The sequence below is a fragment of the Oryx dammah genome, unplaced genomic scaffold (assembly GCF_014754425.2).
Source record: "Oryx dammah isolate SB20612 unplaced genomic scaffold, SCBI_Odam_1.1 HiC_scaffold_25, whole genome shotgun sequence".
In the NCBI taxonomy this organism is placed as follows: domain Eukaryota; kingdom Metazoa; phylum Chordata; class Mammalia; order Artiodactyla; family Bovidae; genus Oryx; species Oryx dammah.
This window is the reverse complement of record NW_024070209.1, coordinates 4,301,609-4,317,916: the sequence shown is the minus strand read 5'-3', so window position 1 is coordinate 4,317,916 and position 16,308 is coordinate 4,301,609. Positions and strand designations below refer to the sequence as shown.

At 42.0% G+C, this 16,308-nt stretch overlaps 2 protein-coding genes across 13 annotated transcripts in view; one reads left to right on the top strand and one right to left on the bottom strand.

Annotated features, from left to right (window-relative positions):
* Positions 1–2,279: 2,279 nt before the first annotated feature.
* Positions 2,280–2,553, bottom strand: CUNH2orf15 (chromosome unknown C2orf15 homolog). Its single transcript, XM_040267663.1, is given in 2 exon segments — positions 2,280–2,535; positions 2,537–2,553. Coding segments are annotated over 2 exon segments (273 nt in total).
* Positions 2,554–10,343: 7,790 nt separating this feature from the next.
* The window catches only part of TSGA10 (testis specific 10), a 96,211-nt gene continuing 90,246 nt past the window's right edge, over positions 10,344–16,308 (top strand). For 5 of the 12 annotated variants that reach the window (XM_040267660.1, XM_040267657.1, XM_040267661.1 and 2 more), the window contains exon 1: positions 10,470–10,557. Coding sequence is in view for 1 of the 12 variants with exons in the window: in XM_040267652.1 (XP_040123586.1) it covers positions 10,802–10,858 (57 nt within the window). In the remaining 11 variants the exon portion in view is untranslated. Of the gene's footprint in view, positions 10,558–10,724; positions 10,859–12,629; positions 12,672–16,308 lie in introns of those variants that run through there. The other 7 variants (XM_040267658.1, XM_040267656.1, XR_005725812.1 and 4 more) reach the window with 5 other exon arrangements.

Sequence of the window (16,308 nt, the reverse complement as noted above, 5' to 3'; positions counted from 1 at the left end):
AGACTATCCCACCAGGCTTCTCTGTCCCTGGGATTTCCCAGGCAAGAATACTGCAGTAGGTTACCATTTCCTTCTCTAGGGGATCTTCTCAACCCATGATCTTCTCAATTCATGTTGCTAGATCCAGTGAACTTTCAGTCTGCATTTACTCTTTCAGTTGACTGCCCCCACCTTAAAGACTGGTGAGCAGTCTTGACATTATCCTGTCTTGGTTTTCCACCAGCCTGTCAACTCTTCCATCCCCTCTGCGAGCTCCCCCAGCACTGGCCAGCTTCTGAATGTTGTAGTTGCTTTATCTCACACTCTACATTCACCCTAAGCAACCTCATTCATTCCCGTAACTTTAGACACCACTCTGAATACAACTTTCAAATTGGTATTTTTCATTCCGTACACATAGAACTGCCTGCCTTGGAAACTGGTATGTCCAAAACCCATGCTCCCCAGCTCACTCTTTCTCCTAGAGAACCTTCATGCATCTAGCCATTTTTTTAAAAAACTAGAAACCCTTTCTTTCCCCCACTTTCAGACCATCATGATGTCTTGCCAGACTTCACCTAAACTCTGTCCCCTCGGCCATCATCTCACTTGGACAATCGTGTCCTTGCAAAAACTGTAAATGTCACCTCTTCAGAGAATCTTTCCTAGCTCCCACAGTTAAAAATCAAGTTTAAAAAAATAAAAATCAAGTGTGTGTTATGTCTCCTGTCAGTTTGACGGTTTAACTTTTTCTTCATGACACATCACAATTTGTATCTTATATAATTAGTCTGATGTTCTCCTGGTAGACAGTAAGCATTCAGTTCAGTTCAGTCGCTCAGTTGTGTTCGAAATGATCTGTGTATTTTTTTTGTCTCCCAAAGAATTATGTTCTATAAATGATAAAGAGTGTCATCTTATTGGCTTACATCGTTTTCAATGGTTTTAAACTACAAAAACATCTGTTTAGTTTTTCTCTGATTAACAGAATACTTTTTCCCTAAAAGATTACTTTTCCTCTTGAGTATGCCTTTTTCCTTTATCAGTATTAAGGATGTTACTCAACTGGACATTAGAGATCACCATTAAATATTAAAGTATAGGAAAAAGTTCAAAACATACATAGTAGAAATATTTACAGGTCACTATCTGTCCAGACACAAGTGGTTTTTAATTTCAGCTAACATTATTTGGGACAATAAATGTATATATAAACATATTATGTATATGTATATGTAAACATATATATATGTTTGTCATCCTTATTAAAACATCTAGTAGTTTGAAACAACTGCTGCGCTGCTAAGTCACTTCAGTCGTGGCCAACTCTGTGTGACCCCATAGACGGCAGCCCACCAGACTCCCCCATCCCTGGGATTCTCCAGGCAAGAACACTGGAGTGGGTTGCCATTTCCTTCTCCAATGCATGAAAGTGAAAAGTGAAAGTGAAGTTGCTCAGTAGTGTCCGACTCTTAGCGACCCCATGGACTGTAGCCTACCAGGCTCCTCCATCCATGGGATTTTCCAGGCAAGAGTACTGGAGTGGGTTGCCATTGCCTTCTTCAATGCATGAAAGTTTGAAACAGCAGCATTATACATATAAACATATATATGTATATATGTTTATATAAAAACATATATAGTTTTTTTAACAACTAGGCTGTTTTCTTATATTAAATATTGGTGGCATAAAATGGTAACATCTGCAAGATAAATTATTACATTTAGAAAAACTGTTTTGTGAACTCGGAAATGAATTCTGTGTGGGTTAAAAAAAAAGTTTTAAAAGGATGATGTGAAATGTGAAATACCTCTTAAGCTACCAGTGATTTTTAACAGAACAGAAATGCAAAAAGGCAGGAAGATAAACTACTCTAAAACGAAATCTCCAGCTGGAAATCCAACATATAAAAGCAATACACCAGAAATAATGAGAAATACTGATATTAAAGGGGCACTGTTTTTTTGGGTTTTGATCACTTGTTAGAGAAATACACTAGAATTAAAATATTTTGGTGACATTTAAATACGCTTAGACAAAACCTCTAATTTTTGACAAGGATAGAGTAATATGAGAGAAATCTTGAATTTGAATTTTGGAAAGTTTCTTCTCTCTAAAGCAACTTTTTTTGAATATGTATCATCAAAAGTTGCAATCTACATTGATTCATAAACAGTAAAAAATAAGTGATCATCTTCCTTCATTTTGTTAGGTTTTCCTAATAAGGTAAGGCTCTCATTCATCAGGCCCTCTTAGTCAAAAGCCATTTTTGGTTTCTTTAGTAACGTACAAAATAACTTCATTCGACGTCTGTCATTTCTATCCCATCACTTTCTTTAACACACATTACTGGACCCAAGGCTTTCTCTGAAAGATATCCTGTGCCAGCGACTTTGCTCCTTGTAAAGGCTTCTTGATTTGTGTCTTCTAATCTTATTTTCTTGGTGTTTTGAAATAACTGAGTCACTGGTTCCAATTTGCTTTTCTCTGTCCTTTGCATTAACTGATCATCCACTTTTGAATCCATATGCAAAACAGAAACCTGAGTAGCGGTTACTTAGGGAAAACCCCATTGGGACAGCTGAATAAAAATAAGATTGCTGGCACCTCTTAAAGCAGTGGACACATTTCTTCCTTTATTGCCTGAGGGAAAAACTGTAACAAGTGAATAGAATGGGAATTTCAACTAACTTTAGGCAATGTTTGTTGTAATGGAACGTCATGGTGAGGATGCCAAAAATACACAGTAAAATCGCCTTCTGTCCCCCTCAGTGTTTCTGTTTTCTTTGTGGGAGGTTTGCAGGCTCTATAGGTTCTCTGAGACTTTTTTTTTTTTTTTAAGGAATTCACCAGATGCTCTGTTTTATCTCCTGGCAGAAAAATTACAGAACTTCTCTACTTAGTCCTATAATTCTTGTTACAAAGAACTTTTAATTCATTATTATTGGATTAAAGAATTTATTATTGAAGGCCAAACACTCTGCTGAAAAAGAATTAAAGATGCTGAACAATGGATCTTATGAAAATTTACAAATTTTGTGTGTTAATAAAACACTTAAGAGAGTAGAAGGGCAAATCAATGGGAGAAAAATATTTGCAAATCATATATATGATAAAAGACTAAAACCCAGACTATATAGAGGACTAAAACTCAGCAACAACAAAATAACCCAACTCAAAACTGAGCAAAGGACTAAAATAGACATTTCTCCAGAGAAGATAGATGAATGGCCAAAATGGCCAATGATAACATGAAAAGATGTTCACTATCACTAATAATTAGGGAAATGCAAATCACAATTACCAGTTAGATACTGCGTCATACCTATTAGGTTACTATTTAAAAAAAAAAACAAAACAAGTGTTGTTGAGGATGTGGAGAAATTTCAATCTTTATGCACTCATGGTAGGAATGTACAATTGGTACAGCTGCTGTGGAAAAGTTTGACAGTTCCTCAAAAAATTAAAAACAATTACCATATGATCTGGCAAACCAACTTCTGGGCCTTTAAGAAGTATTTGTACACCCATGTTCAACACAGCGTTATTCAAAATAGCTAAAAAATGGAAGCAACTCAAGTGTCCATTGATAGATCATGGGTAAGCAAGATATGGTGTATATATATACATGTATGTATATATATATATGGTAAGATACTCAGCATTAAAAAAGGAAGAAATTCTGCAATATGCTAAAGTATGATGAATCTTGAGCAGATTATTCTAGATGAAATAATTCGGTCACAAAAAGGCAAATGCTGTTTGACCCCACTTATGTGAAGTATCTATCTAGATATCGAATCAAAGAAACAGAAAGTAGAATAGTGGTTGCCGTGGGGAGTTGTTTAAGGGGTATAGAGTTTCAGTTTTACACGATGAAGAGAGTTCTGGAGATGAATGGCGGTGATGACCACAGCATTACGAATGTATTTAATACACTGAACTATACACCTAAGAATGGCCAAGATGCTACAGTTTATGTCATGGGTATTCTACCATAATACAAAAAAGGAAATGAAAAAAGCCTCCAAGAAAGATACAGTACTTTTTATTATGAATGCCCAACTGAAGAGAGATGGTCATGCAATGTTAAGGAAAGAGCTTAAAAAGGTTGTAAAAGGAGGGGGGGGTCCACTGAGGTATTGCCTCAATAAGGGAGTCAAATTAGCCCTAAATAAAGACCACTTTCAGAGAAGGCAATGGCACCCCACTCCAGTACTTTTGCCTGGAAAATCCCATGGATGGAGGAGCCTGGTGAGCTGCAGTCCATGGGGTCGAGAAGAGTCGGACACGACTGAGCGACTTCACTTTCACTTTTCACTTTCATGCATTGGAGAAGGAAATGGCAACCCATTCCAGTGTTCTTGCCTGGAGAATCCCAGGGACGGTGGAGCCTGGTGGGCTGCCGTCTATGGGGTCGCACAGAGTTGGACACAACTGAAGCGACTTAGCAGCGGCAAAGACCACTTTGGACCTAATAAGGCTTAAAAGCAAGCTTCTAAAGCAGGTCTGTCCGATAGGACTTTCTACAGTGATAGAAATATCCTTTATGTATTGTCTAGTATAGTGGCCACTAGTCACATGTGGATGTTGGCAGGTGAGAATTTTACTGAACCACCAGTGAAAGCTAGATGTCAGAATTTGAAATGTACAAAGCACAAATGAGGGACTTAATTTTAAATTTTATTTCATTTTAATAACATAAATTCAAATAGCCACATGAAGCTAGTGGTTACTATTTTCAACAGGGCAGTTCTAAAGGATTAAATTGTTTTCAAGTAAACTCATTGCATTTCAGAATAAAACCTACACATATTTAAAGGAAAACCAAAACCTCCAGCACCAACAATGTCAAATCTGCAACATCTGGCAGCCAAGAAAAATTTGTGTGTGCTCAGTTGCTAAGTTGTGTCTGATTTTTGGACGGTGGACTGTAGCCTGCCAGTCTCCTCTGTCCATGGGATTCTCCAGGCACAAATACTGGAGTGGGTTGCCATGCCCTCTTCTAGGGGATCTTCCTGACCCAGGGATGTAACCCTTGTCTCTTGCGTCTCTTGCACTGGCAGGCAGATTCTTCACTCTGAGCCACCTGGAAAGCTCAATAAAAACTTCTTGTTGTTGTTTGGTCACTAAGTCATGTCTGACTCCTTGTGACCCCATGAACTTACCAGGCCTGAAAAGAAGCAGAAGAATGTGACTCATAACTAGGAGGAAAAAATAGGTTAGTGGAAACAATCCCACTGGGATTTCCCTATTGGCTCAGCAGTAAAGAATCCACCTGCTAATACAGAAGACATGGGTTTGATCCCTGGGATGGGAAGATCCCCTGGAGGAGGAAATGGCAACCCAGTCCAGTATTCCTGCATGGGAAAACGCACGGACAGAGGAGCCTGGCGGGCCACAGTCCATGGGACGCAAAGAGTAGAACGCGACTTAGTGACTACAAGGACAACAAAGGTGGCGTATGTAAATCCTCAAACTCTTCAACTTTTTTCCCTAGAGGAGGCACCTTCCTATCTCCTGTGATAATGATCACTTTCACCCCGAAAGCCTTCAACATCATCAGAAAGTTTTGAGGTTTGTGCATTTTTCTCTATTTTTTTTCAATTAATGCTAGATAGATCATGAGAACATTTTATTCACAATAATCTTAGTATCTTAAGAGGAAATGAGAATATTTTGTTTTCCCTAAAATAACATTTTAGGATGGTCTTTGAGAGCTCATGCTTCTAGTTACTTATTTTATCAGTTAGGCACAATTACATTTTACAGAAAGTGTGACTTTTGCCTTTATCTAGAACAACTGGGACATGATTTAATTTGTTAGTATCTAGCTATACTTACAAAGTTATGATATGCAACAAAATGAGAAAATGTACTGGCACAAATAATGATAAAAAATCAAAGCAGAGATGGGAAAAACATATGGCACATATTAAATGCATTTTTATGAAATTTGTTCTAACACAAAATTTATTTATGTCTGTCAATAATACACTGTGGGCAAAAAAATGAGTACTCACTTGGCAAAAACAAGAATAGTTTGTCTCTTCAAATATGAGATTACATTTGAAATGGACAGGCGAATACTATATCAAGATCATCAGAGAACAGCTATAAAAACCTAGTTTATCTACTTCATCTGTGGAAAAGACAGGGAGATAAAGCCAATATTAGAGTTCAGAACCCTTGGGTTATATAAGAAAAGTGGAATATGTTAAACATTCACTCAGTTCAGTCGCTCAGTCGTGTCTGACTCTTTGCAACCCCATGAATCGCAGCATGCTAGGCCTCCTTGTCCATCACCAACTCCCGGAATTTACTCAAACTCATGTCCATCGAGTTAGTGATGCCATCCAGCTGTCTCATCCTCTGTTGTTCCCTTCTCCTCCTGCCCCCAATCCCTCCCAGCATCAGAGTCTTTTCCAATGAGTCAGCTCTTCGCATGAGGTGGCCAAAGTATTGGAGTTTCAGCTTCAGCATCAGTCCTTCCAAAGAACACCCAGGACTGATCTCCTTTAGAATGGACTGGTTGAACCTCCTTGCAGTCCAAGGGACTCTCAAGAGTCTTCTCCAACACCACAGTTCAAAAGCATCCATTCTTCAGCATTCAGCTTTCTTCACAGTCCAACTCTCACATCCATACATGACCACAGGAAAAACCATAGCCTTGACTAGATGGACCTTTGTTGGCAAAATAATGTCTCTGCTTTTGAATATGCTATCTAGCTTGGTCATAACATTCCTTCCAAGGAGTAAGTGTTTTTAATTTCATGGCTGCAATCACCATCTGCAGTGATTTTGGAGCCCAAAAAGATAAAGTCTGACATTGTTTCCACTGTTTCCCTATATATTTCCCATGAAGTGACAGGACCAGATGCCATGATCTTCGTTTTCTGAATGTTGAGCTTTAAGCCAACTTTTTCACTCTCCTCTTTCACTTTCATCAAGAAGCTCTTTAGTTCCTCTTCACTTTCTGGCATAAAGGTGGTATCAACTGCATATGTGAGGTTATTGATATTTCTCCCAGCAATCCTGATTCCAGCTTGTGCTTCTTCCAGCCCAGCATTTCTCATGATGTCCTCTGCATATAAGTTAAATAAGCAAGATGACAATATACAGCCTTGACGTACTCTTTTTCCTATTTGGAACCAGTCTGTTGTTCCATGTCCAGTTCTAACTGTTGCTTCCTGGCCTGCATACAGGTTTCTCAAGAGGCAGGTCAGGTGGTCTGGTATTCCCATCTCTTTCAGAATTTTCCAGTTTATTGTGATCCACACAGTCAAAGGCTTTGGCATAGTCAATAAAGCAGAAATAGATGTTTTTCTGGAACTCTCTTGCTTTTGTGATGATCCAGCAGATGTTGGCAATTTGATCTCTGGTTCCTCTGCCTTTTCTAAAACCAGCTTGAACATCTGGAAGTTCACGTATTGCTGAAGCCTGGCTTGAAGAATTTTGAGCATTACTTTACTAGCGTGTGAGATGAGTGCAATTGTGCGGTAGTTTGAGCATTCTTTGGCATTGCCTTTCTTTGGGATTAGAATGAACACTGACCTTTTCCAGTCCTGTGGCCACTGCTGAGTTTTCCAAATTTGCTGGCATATTGAGTGCAGCACTTTCACAGCATCATCTTTTAGAATTTGAAATAGCTCCACTGGAATTCCATCACCTCCACTAGCTTTGATCGTAGTGATGCTTTCTAAGGCTCACTTGACTTCACTCTCCAGGATGTCTGGTGCTAGGTGAGTGATCATACCAACGTGATTCTCTTGGTCGTGAAGACCTTTTTTGTACAGTTCTTCTGTGTATTCTTGCCACCTCTTAATATCTTCTGCTTCTGTTAGGTCCATACCATTTCTGTCCTTTATCGAGCCTATCTTTGCATGAAATGTTCCCTTGGTTCTCTAATTTTCTTGAAGAGATGTCATCTTTCCCATTCTGTTGTTTTCCTCTATTTCTTTGCATTGATCATTGAGGAAGGCTTTCTTATCTCTCCTTGCTATTCTTTGGAACTCTGCATTCAGATGCTTATATCTTTCCCTTTCTCCTTTGCTTTTCACTTCTCTTCTTTACACAGCTATTTTTAAGGCCTCCTTAGACAGCCATTTTGCTTTTTTGCATTTCTTTTTCTTGGGGATGGTCTTGATCCCTGTCTTCTGTACAATGTCACGAATCTCTGTCCATAGTTTATCAGGCACTCTGTCTATCAGATCTATTCCCTTAAATCTATTACTCACTTCCACTGTATAATCATAAGGGATTTGATTTAGGTCATACATGAATAGTCTAGTGGTTTTCCCTACTTTCTTCAATTTAAGTATAAATTTGGCAATAAGGAGTTCATGATCTGAGCCACAGTCAGCCCCCAGTCTTGTTTTTGCTGACTGTATAGAGCTACCCACGACCAAGGTAAGAGAAACCCAAGTAAGACGGTAGGTGTTGCGAGAGGGCATCAGAGGGCAGACACACTGCAACCATAATCACAGAAAACTAGGCAATCTGATCACACAGACCACAGCCTTGTCTAACTCAATGAAACTAAGCCATGCTGTGTGGGGCCACCCAAGACAGACGGGTCATGGTGGAGAGGTCTGACAGAATGTGGTTCACTCGAGAAGGGAATGGCAAACCACTTCAGTATTCTTGCCTTGAGAACCCCATGAACAGTAGAAAAAGGCAAAATGATAGGATACTGAAAGAGGAACTCCCCAGGTCAGTAGGTGCCCTATATGCTACTGGAGATCAGTGGAGAAATAACTCCAGAAAGAATGAAGGGATGGAGCCAAAGCAAAAACAATACCCAGTTGTGGATGTGACTGGTGATAGAAGCAAGGTCTGATGCTGTAAAGAGCAATATTGCATAGGAACCTGGAATGTTAGGTCCACGAATCAAGGCAAACTGGAAGTGGTCAAACAGGAGATAGCAAGAGTGAACATCGAAATTCTAGGAATCAGTGAACTAAGATGGACTGGAATGGGTGAATTTAACTCAGATGGCCATTATATCTACTATTGTGGGCAGGAATCCCTCAGAAGAAATGGAGTAGTCATCATGGTCAACAAAAGAGCCTGAAATGCAGTACTTGGATACAATCTCAAAAACGATGGAATGATCTCTGTTCGTTTCCAAGGCAAACCATTCAATATCATGGTAATCCAAGCCTATGCCTCAACCAGTAACGCTGAAGAAGCTGAAGTTGAATGGTTCTACGAAGACCTACGAGACTTTTTAGAACTAACACTCAAAAAAAGATGTCCTTTTCATTCTAGGGGACTGGAATGCAAAAGTAGAAGTCAAAAAACACCTGGAGTAACAGGCAAATTTGGCCTTGGAATACGGAATGAAGCAGGGCCAAGGCTAACAGAGTTTTGCCAAGAGAACGCACTGGTTATAGCAAACACACTCTTCCAACAACACAAGAGAAGACTGTACACATGGACATCCCAGATGGTCAGCACCGAAATCAGATTATTATATTCTTTGCCGCCAAAGATGTTAAACATTAAGAAATGCTAAAAAGACTAAACATTTCTTTTCCAGTTGGCAGAATAATGCAACTTTCATTCTTTCTCACTAAAAAGCTCCTTTCTTCACTTTTAGCTAATATGGTCAACATTAACATAGTTGGATGGCCAAAAATAATATTATACCTGGTTAAGTTAAATGAGTGTTACAAGACTGAAAGCTCCTAATAGAAGACAAGTTTAAACTGTATTAAATAGGAAAAGAATAGATACAGTATTAAATATCAAGTGAGATACTCTACCCTTTCGGTTTTTGTTTGTTAACCGTGATCAGTTTTTTGGGGGGACTTGGAGAAGGCCTGGCTTGTGGAGAAGGTATACAGGTCAGGAATCTGCACTGTCACTTTTCTCTCCCTGTCATTCCCAGATTCAACTCAGACTGGATAGTACAGGGCGGTCAGGGCTCCCCAGACTGTGCAGGCTGCGGGCGCTCACCCCAACAGGCCGGCTCTGTCTCGCGGGGCTGCAGCAGCAGAACCTCATCAAAGAAGGCTCTCCGCACAGCGGCCCCTGACCGTGGCTGGAGAGCGCACCTCCCTCCCAGCGCCCAAAAGCAACTCTGCGGAGTAACGAATTCACTGATCTGTCCAGAATGGGGACCGATCCCTGGGAAAATAGCACACAAAAGTGGCAGGAAAGCAGCAGGTATCCCAGAGCTAAGGGAAGACAGCCGGAGGAGGGGGCGAGAAACAGAAGCTCTGCGCATGCGCACTCTCTCAGTTAAGGCGGCCACCCGCAGGAAGTAGGGAAAAAGTCTTGGAAAAGTGGGTGGAGGCTGGTTACTAGGAGACGGGACACTCTGGAGGGTCGTCTAGGCACTGCGTGGGCTTGCGCCTGCGCGGCGCGGATGGACCAGGAAGAAGCCTTTCCAGGGCGCCCTGTAAGGCAGACAGGCGGACGTACGCGACGCTACGTGCGTGTGTGCGCGCGCACGGCTTGTAGTCCCCGCGAGAGGGAGGGTCGAGCCAGGTACGCGTGCGCACAGGGACTTGGGGCGCGCGGGACGGAAGCGGAGTGAAGGCGCCGGGGAGGTGGAGGACGAGCCCCCTCAGGTACAGAGCGTGAGGGCGGGGCCGACGGCGACGCCGGCCGGCGCTAACCGCCCCCGCCTCCTTCCCGCTGGGTCCCGCCTCCCTCCTGCCCGGTCCCGCCTCTCTCCTGCCCGGTCCCGCCTCCCACCGCCCCCGCGGGGAGGGGCCAAGTCGATTTGGGGCGGGCAGGGAGGAGGGGGCGGAGGATGGAGACCTTGAGGGATTCTGGATCCCAGGCGGAGACCGAGTCCTAGTAGTCGCCGGGATGATCTCCGGGGAGGACGGCGGGCCAAAAAGCCCGGGGAGGGACCCGCCGCCCCAGGTAGAAGCACGGGGATGCGCCGGGTTGGGGTAAATCATCTCCTGGGTCAGCAGGCCTTAAGAGGGCAGCTGCAGGAGGCGGCGATGGCGGGGATTAGGGTCTGTGGGCGACCCCTGAGGTGGATTTTGGCTGCTGGCGCCGCCGTGAGGGGCGGTAGCGGGCAGAGTTGCGGTCCAGGGAAACTCTCCTGGAACAAACTTTGCGCGTGTTGTCGTTTCTCGGGAGCTTAGGGTTGAGTTTATGTTCCTATGGTGACCGCTTCGCTTCCCGCCGCAGCTTTCGGCTTGGTTGTTGGGGGACTGTTTAGAAACGCTCTGGAGTGGCGCTGAGGAATTTGGAAGTCAGAGATTTGGGGGTTCAACCAGGGTCTGCGTGATTCCCAGCTTCTCATTTCTGAGCCACTTTATAGACTTTGGGAAGTGAAGGGCCGAGATTACGTAGGCATTTGCACGAAAAATCTCGTATAATTACAGTAGAAATTATACACAAGAAAGGCAGGGTAAGCTGAGTTTCCTTTGAAAAAGTGTTTGAGATTTAAACTGAATAACTTTGCTGCGATCATGGACATGATACCTAAACACGCAAAGGAATACACTTTTTTTATTCTGTAAGTAAAGTCAGGAGAGCGATTTCAGGAAACATTGCGTAGATGACAGTATCTCTGTGTTTGTTTTCCTTCTTCCAGTCTAGGTCATTATATCTCAGGATATTCGTTGTTTTAAATTTCCTCTAGTGGTTTTCAGAATTTCAAATAAACTTTTTTTTTTAACCCGTAAGGAAATAAATAGAATAATAATCGAGTTGAAATTATAAGAAAACAGATTAATTGTAACTATGAATAGTTATAACGAATCTATTACAGTTTCAGTTCAGTTCAGTTCAGTCGCTCAGTTGTGTCCTACTCTTTGCGACCCCATGAATTGCAGCACGCCGGGCCTCCCTGTCCATCACCAACTCCCGAAGTCCACCCAAACTCATGTCCATCGAGTCGGTGATGCCATCCAGCCATCTCATCCTCTGTCGTCCCCTTCTCCTGCCCCCAATCCCTCCCAGCATCAGTTTTTTCCAATGAGTCAACTCTTCGCATGAGGTGCCCTTTAGGACATAACTAATCTATTATAGTTTAGGACAGGGATGCCTCTTGTGCTACTGTTCATGGGGTCTCAAAGAGTGGGACACGAATGAGCAACTGAAGAACAACATAACTATGAAAGGAAAGTGTCCATTATTGAAATGTGCCTCCAGGATAAAACTGATTTTTTGTTCCTATTTGAATTGATCAAGTAACTAGACCATTTAGTCTTAATTAGTGGGTAATAACTGGGAAGGTACATTCATGAAATACTTATTTTAAACAATATACACTTTAGTATTATTTAATGGCAACTTCCAAAATAAATCTTATTTCAGTTCAGTTCAGTTGCTCAGTCGTGTCCGACTCTTTGCGACCCCATGAATCACAGCACGCCAGGCCTCCCTGTCCATCACCAACTCCCGGAGTTCACTCAGACTCACTTCCATCCTTCTGAAAAAAGTCATTGCTATGACTCCTCTGAAGTAGACATTCTCAGTCTCTTTCTTTTTCAGTTTGTTTCAGGATAATTTGCTTTTAAAGTACTCCAGTTAGAAGCAGTTAGAGCAAGTGTTTTGATTAAAATATTTATTTGTTTGTTTATTATATATTTACTTGGCTTTGACGGGTTTTAGTTGCAGCATATGCGATATAGTTCCCCTACCAGCGATGGAACCCACATCTCCTCCATGTGGAGTGCGCACTCTTAGTCACTGGACCACCAGGGAAGTCCTGGAGCAGGTGTGTTATTATTCAGTCCCTTTTCCCAGCATGCATGCCTCCACGTCCCCAGATGGAGCCCCTATCATGACTTCTGTGGTAGCCACTTCTTGCTTTTCCTTAGATTTTCAGTGTCATTGTATGTGAAGTTGCACTTTCTAGCTTGGCTCGTTTTGAACTTTGTGTACATGGAGTTGTACTAAGTTCTCCTTTGTATTTAGCTTCATTACTCAACATTGTTTTTAAGGTTGATCCTAGTTATCGCTTGTAATTAGTTTGTTGCTTGTTGTTCCATTGTAAGGGTATACCACAGTTTATCTACTGTGCTGTTGGTGAACGCTACAGTTTCTACAGTTTTTGGTAAATATGAGCAGCACTGCTGTGAATTTTCCTACACGTGTACCCATGATAATCTTTTGACGTGAGCTGGTTAGTAAGGTGGGCTTCCCTGGTGGCTCAGTGGTAAAGAACCCGCCTGCCAGTGCAGGAGATGTGGGTTTGCTCCCTGGGTTGGGAAGATCCCCTGGGGAAGGAAAGGGTAATGCACTCCAGTGTTCCTGCCTGGGAAATCCCATGGGCAGAGGCACCTGGCTGGTCACAGCCCATGGGTCTCAGAGTCAGACATGACTTAGCAACTGAAGAGCAAACAGAGTAAGGTGGTTCTGTTTGTCTTAGTTCTGTTGTTAACATCAGTTTGCATTATTAAATACTTTTGGTTCAGAAAAGCCTCTTGACAGCAAGAGGAAGCGATAAGTGATACTTCTCCTAAGGCCACTGTTTTAAGCTCCTTAAAAAAAGCAGGTTATTTCTTTACAGTAAGGTCTGCATTGGAGAGAAATGAGGAGCTTGGGCTTGGATGGAATGACTGGAGAGATTATTTCTTTTTAAGAAAAGTTAATCAACTGACCTTACTATTTCATTTGAAGTGAATGCCTAAAACATTTATTCACTTATTTTTATTATACAGAATCTATCTCAAAATTATTCATAAAATTTTATGTGGTTTTCTACGTCCTTCTCTGTTAGTGAAGCTATTCCTTCTTACCTCAAAGTGTCTTTCAACCTAAACTTTTGGAGACAATTTTCTTCAAAGAAAACGAGTTGACCTTTTGTGGAACCAGACTTCAGAATCCCATATAGGATAACTCCAGTGTTTTCAATTATTCAATCAAAATATTTAATTTGTTGAACACATATTATATGCCTGATATTTGGTCAATGCTGATAAATACATTTTAAATGCAACTGATTTTATTTATTTATTTTAAAATTTTATTTATTTTTAAATTTACTTTTGGCTGTGCTGGGTCTTTGTTGCTTTGTGGGCTTTTGTCTAGTTGCTGGGATTAGGGGCTGCTCTTTAGTTGTGTGAGGGCTTCTCTTTGTAGCAGCTTCTCTTTGTATGGAGCACAGGCTCTAGGGTGCACCGGCTTCAGTAGTTGCAGACATGGCCTCAGCAGTTGTGGTTCCTGGGCTCTAGAGCACAGGCTCAGTAGTCGTGGTGCACAGGCTTAGCTGCTTCGTGGCACGTGGGACTCTTTCCAGACCAGGGATTGAACCCATGCCTCCCTCACTGGCAGGTGGATTCTTTACCACGGAGTCTCCAGCAAAGCCCATGATGATACTTTTTAACACATGATCTTAACTCCTGTATCACTGAAAAATTAAAATTCTGCCAGGCAGGAACTTCAAATTTCTACCCCTTCTTATTTAAATCTTCACTTGACCTTGCTTTTTTCTGTTTTGTCTCAAAGGACAGTGCACACCCCTTACCTGGTTTCCTCTTATTACCTCAGTGGCCTTCCTTCATCAACCATATCTTAGGAATCTTCGTTGTGTTTATACTGTAAGAATTCTTATCCTGGAGTACAAGAACTTTGGGGAATTCTTGAACCCCCTGGAATAGTTTGTAAACTTTTCTATTTGTTTGCATTTTCCTGAGGTCAGGACTCAGGTGCATGCTAAGTTGCTTCAGTCATGTCCAACTCTTTGTAACCGCATGGACTATAACCTGCCAGGGTCCTCTGTCCCTGGGATTCTCCAGGCAAGAATGCTGAAGTAGGTTACCATGCCCTTCTCCAGGGGATCTTCCCAATCCAGGGATCAAACCTGCATCTCTTAAGTCTCCTTCAGTGGCAGGCAGATTCTTTACCACTCACGCCACATGGGAAGTCCTAGGACCCAAGGCTTTGCTTATTCCTGAAGGGGTCCTTGACATACAGGAAATAAAGAAACAAGTTTCTCTCCCCTTGCGTTGGCCCTTCAACCTTTCTTTCCCTCTTTTCTCACAATCACGCTTTGTAAAAGAAGTCTACATTTTCTATTTCTTTTTCTTTACTACTCCTTCATTTGTTAGTCCTCCTACCATTGAAACTACCTTATTTGAATCATCAAAATAGATTATTTGGGAATGGTTTTTTTGAGTACCAGCTTTGTGCTAGGCATTCCTCTAGACATTAGGGACGTAACAGTGACCAGACAAGTGCCTAGAATACTTGGAGCTTAATTCTGGTAGAGTGTAACTGACAGTAAACAAATGAAGGTATAAATGATATAATTTCAAATCATGTTAAGTGTGAATAACCTAATGGGAGAGTAAATAGGAGAGAGGGTACTTTAGGTAAAAAAAAAAATCAGGAAAGGCCCTTTGAATATTTGAGCTGAAGAGCTGAGGGTGAGAAGTAGCCATTCATGCAAAGGGCTGGGGAAGAAAATGTTCTCAACAGAGGGAAATCAAGGGAGGAGGCCCCGAAGTGGAAAGAGATTGGCATGGTAGAGGAACAGGAGGAAAACCAATAAAGCTGGTGGGGAACAAACAAGAGCAGGAGCTCTACTCTGGCATGTGAAGGCAGTGGCCAGATCAGTCAGACTTTTAAAAGTTTGCTTTTTATTCTGATTATAGTGGGAAGCCATTGGGGTGTTTTTGCACAGGATCTCATTATTTTAAAGTGATTGTTTTGATTTTAGTTTGAAAAACAGGTCTCAGGGAGCAACAGTAGAAGCGAAAAGATCGCTTAGGAGACTACTTCAGTCATCCACGTGGGAGATGATGCTGATTTGAACCAATAAGGAGGCAATAATTAAAATGTGCAGAAGTGGACGGATTGAGGATATATTTTGGAGATACATCCAAAAGGGCTTGTTGATGGGTTTGATGAGGTTCAGGGAAAAAGGAAACAAGGACAGCTCCTCGGTTTTTTACCTCAGTCACTGCACAAATGACAGTGCCATTTGCCACAGGAAAGACCAGCAAGGAGCATGGTGGAGGCAGGGTTGAGAGCAGGAGTGCAGGTGGGGAAATTAAAACGTCTGTTTAACATGCTGAAGTTGGGATGACGGTGGACGTCCAATAAACCCAACACACTGTGTGAAGAGCTTCAGTAGGAATACGTTCACAGGTGGAGGGAAAGTGGAAAATATGTGCTGAGTCTTTTGGGGGGAAGTGAAAAAGTGAAAGTGTTAGTCATTCAGTCATGTCTGATTCTTTGCAACCCATGTTCCTCTGTCCATTGAATTCTCCAGGGAAGAATACTGGAGTGAGTAGCCATTTCCTTCTCCAGGGGATCATCGCCATCCAGGGATTGAACCTGGGTCTCCTGCACTGCAGGCAGATTCTTTACTGTCTGAACCACCAGGAGTCAGAAACACTTTTTTTGTA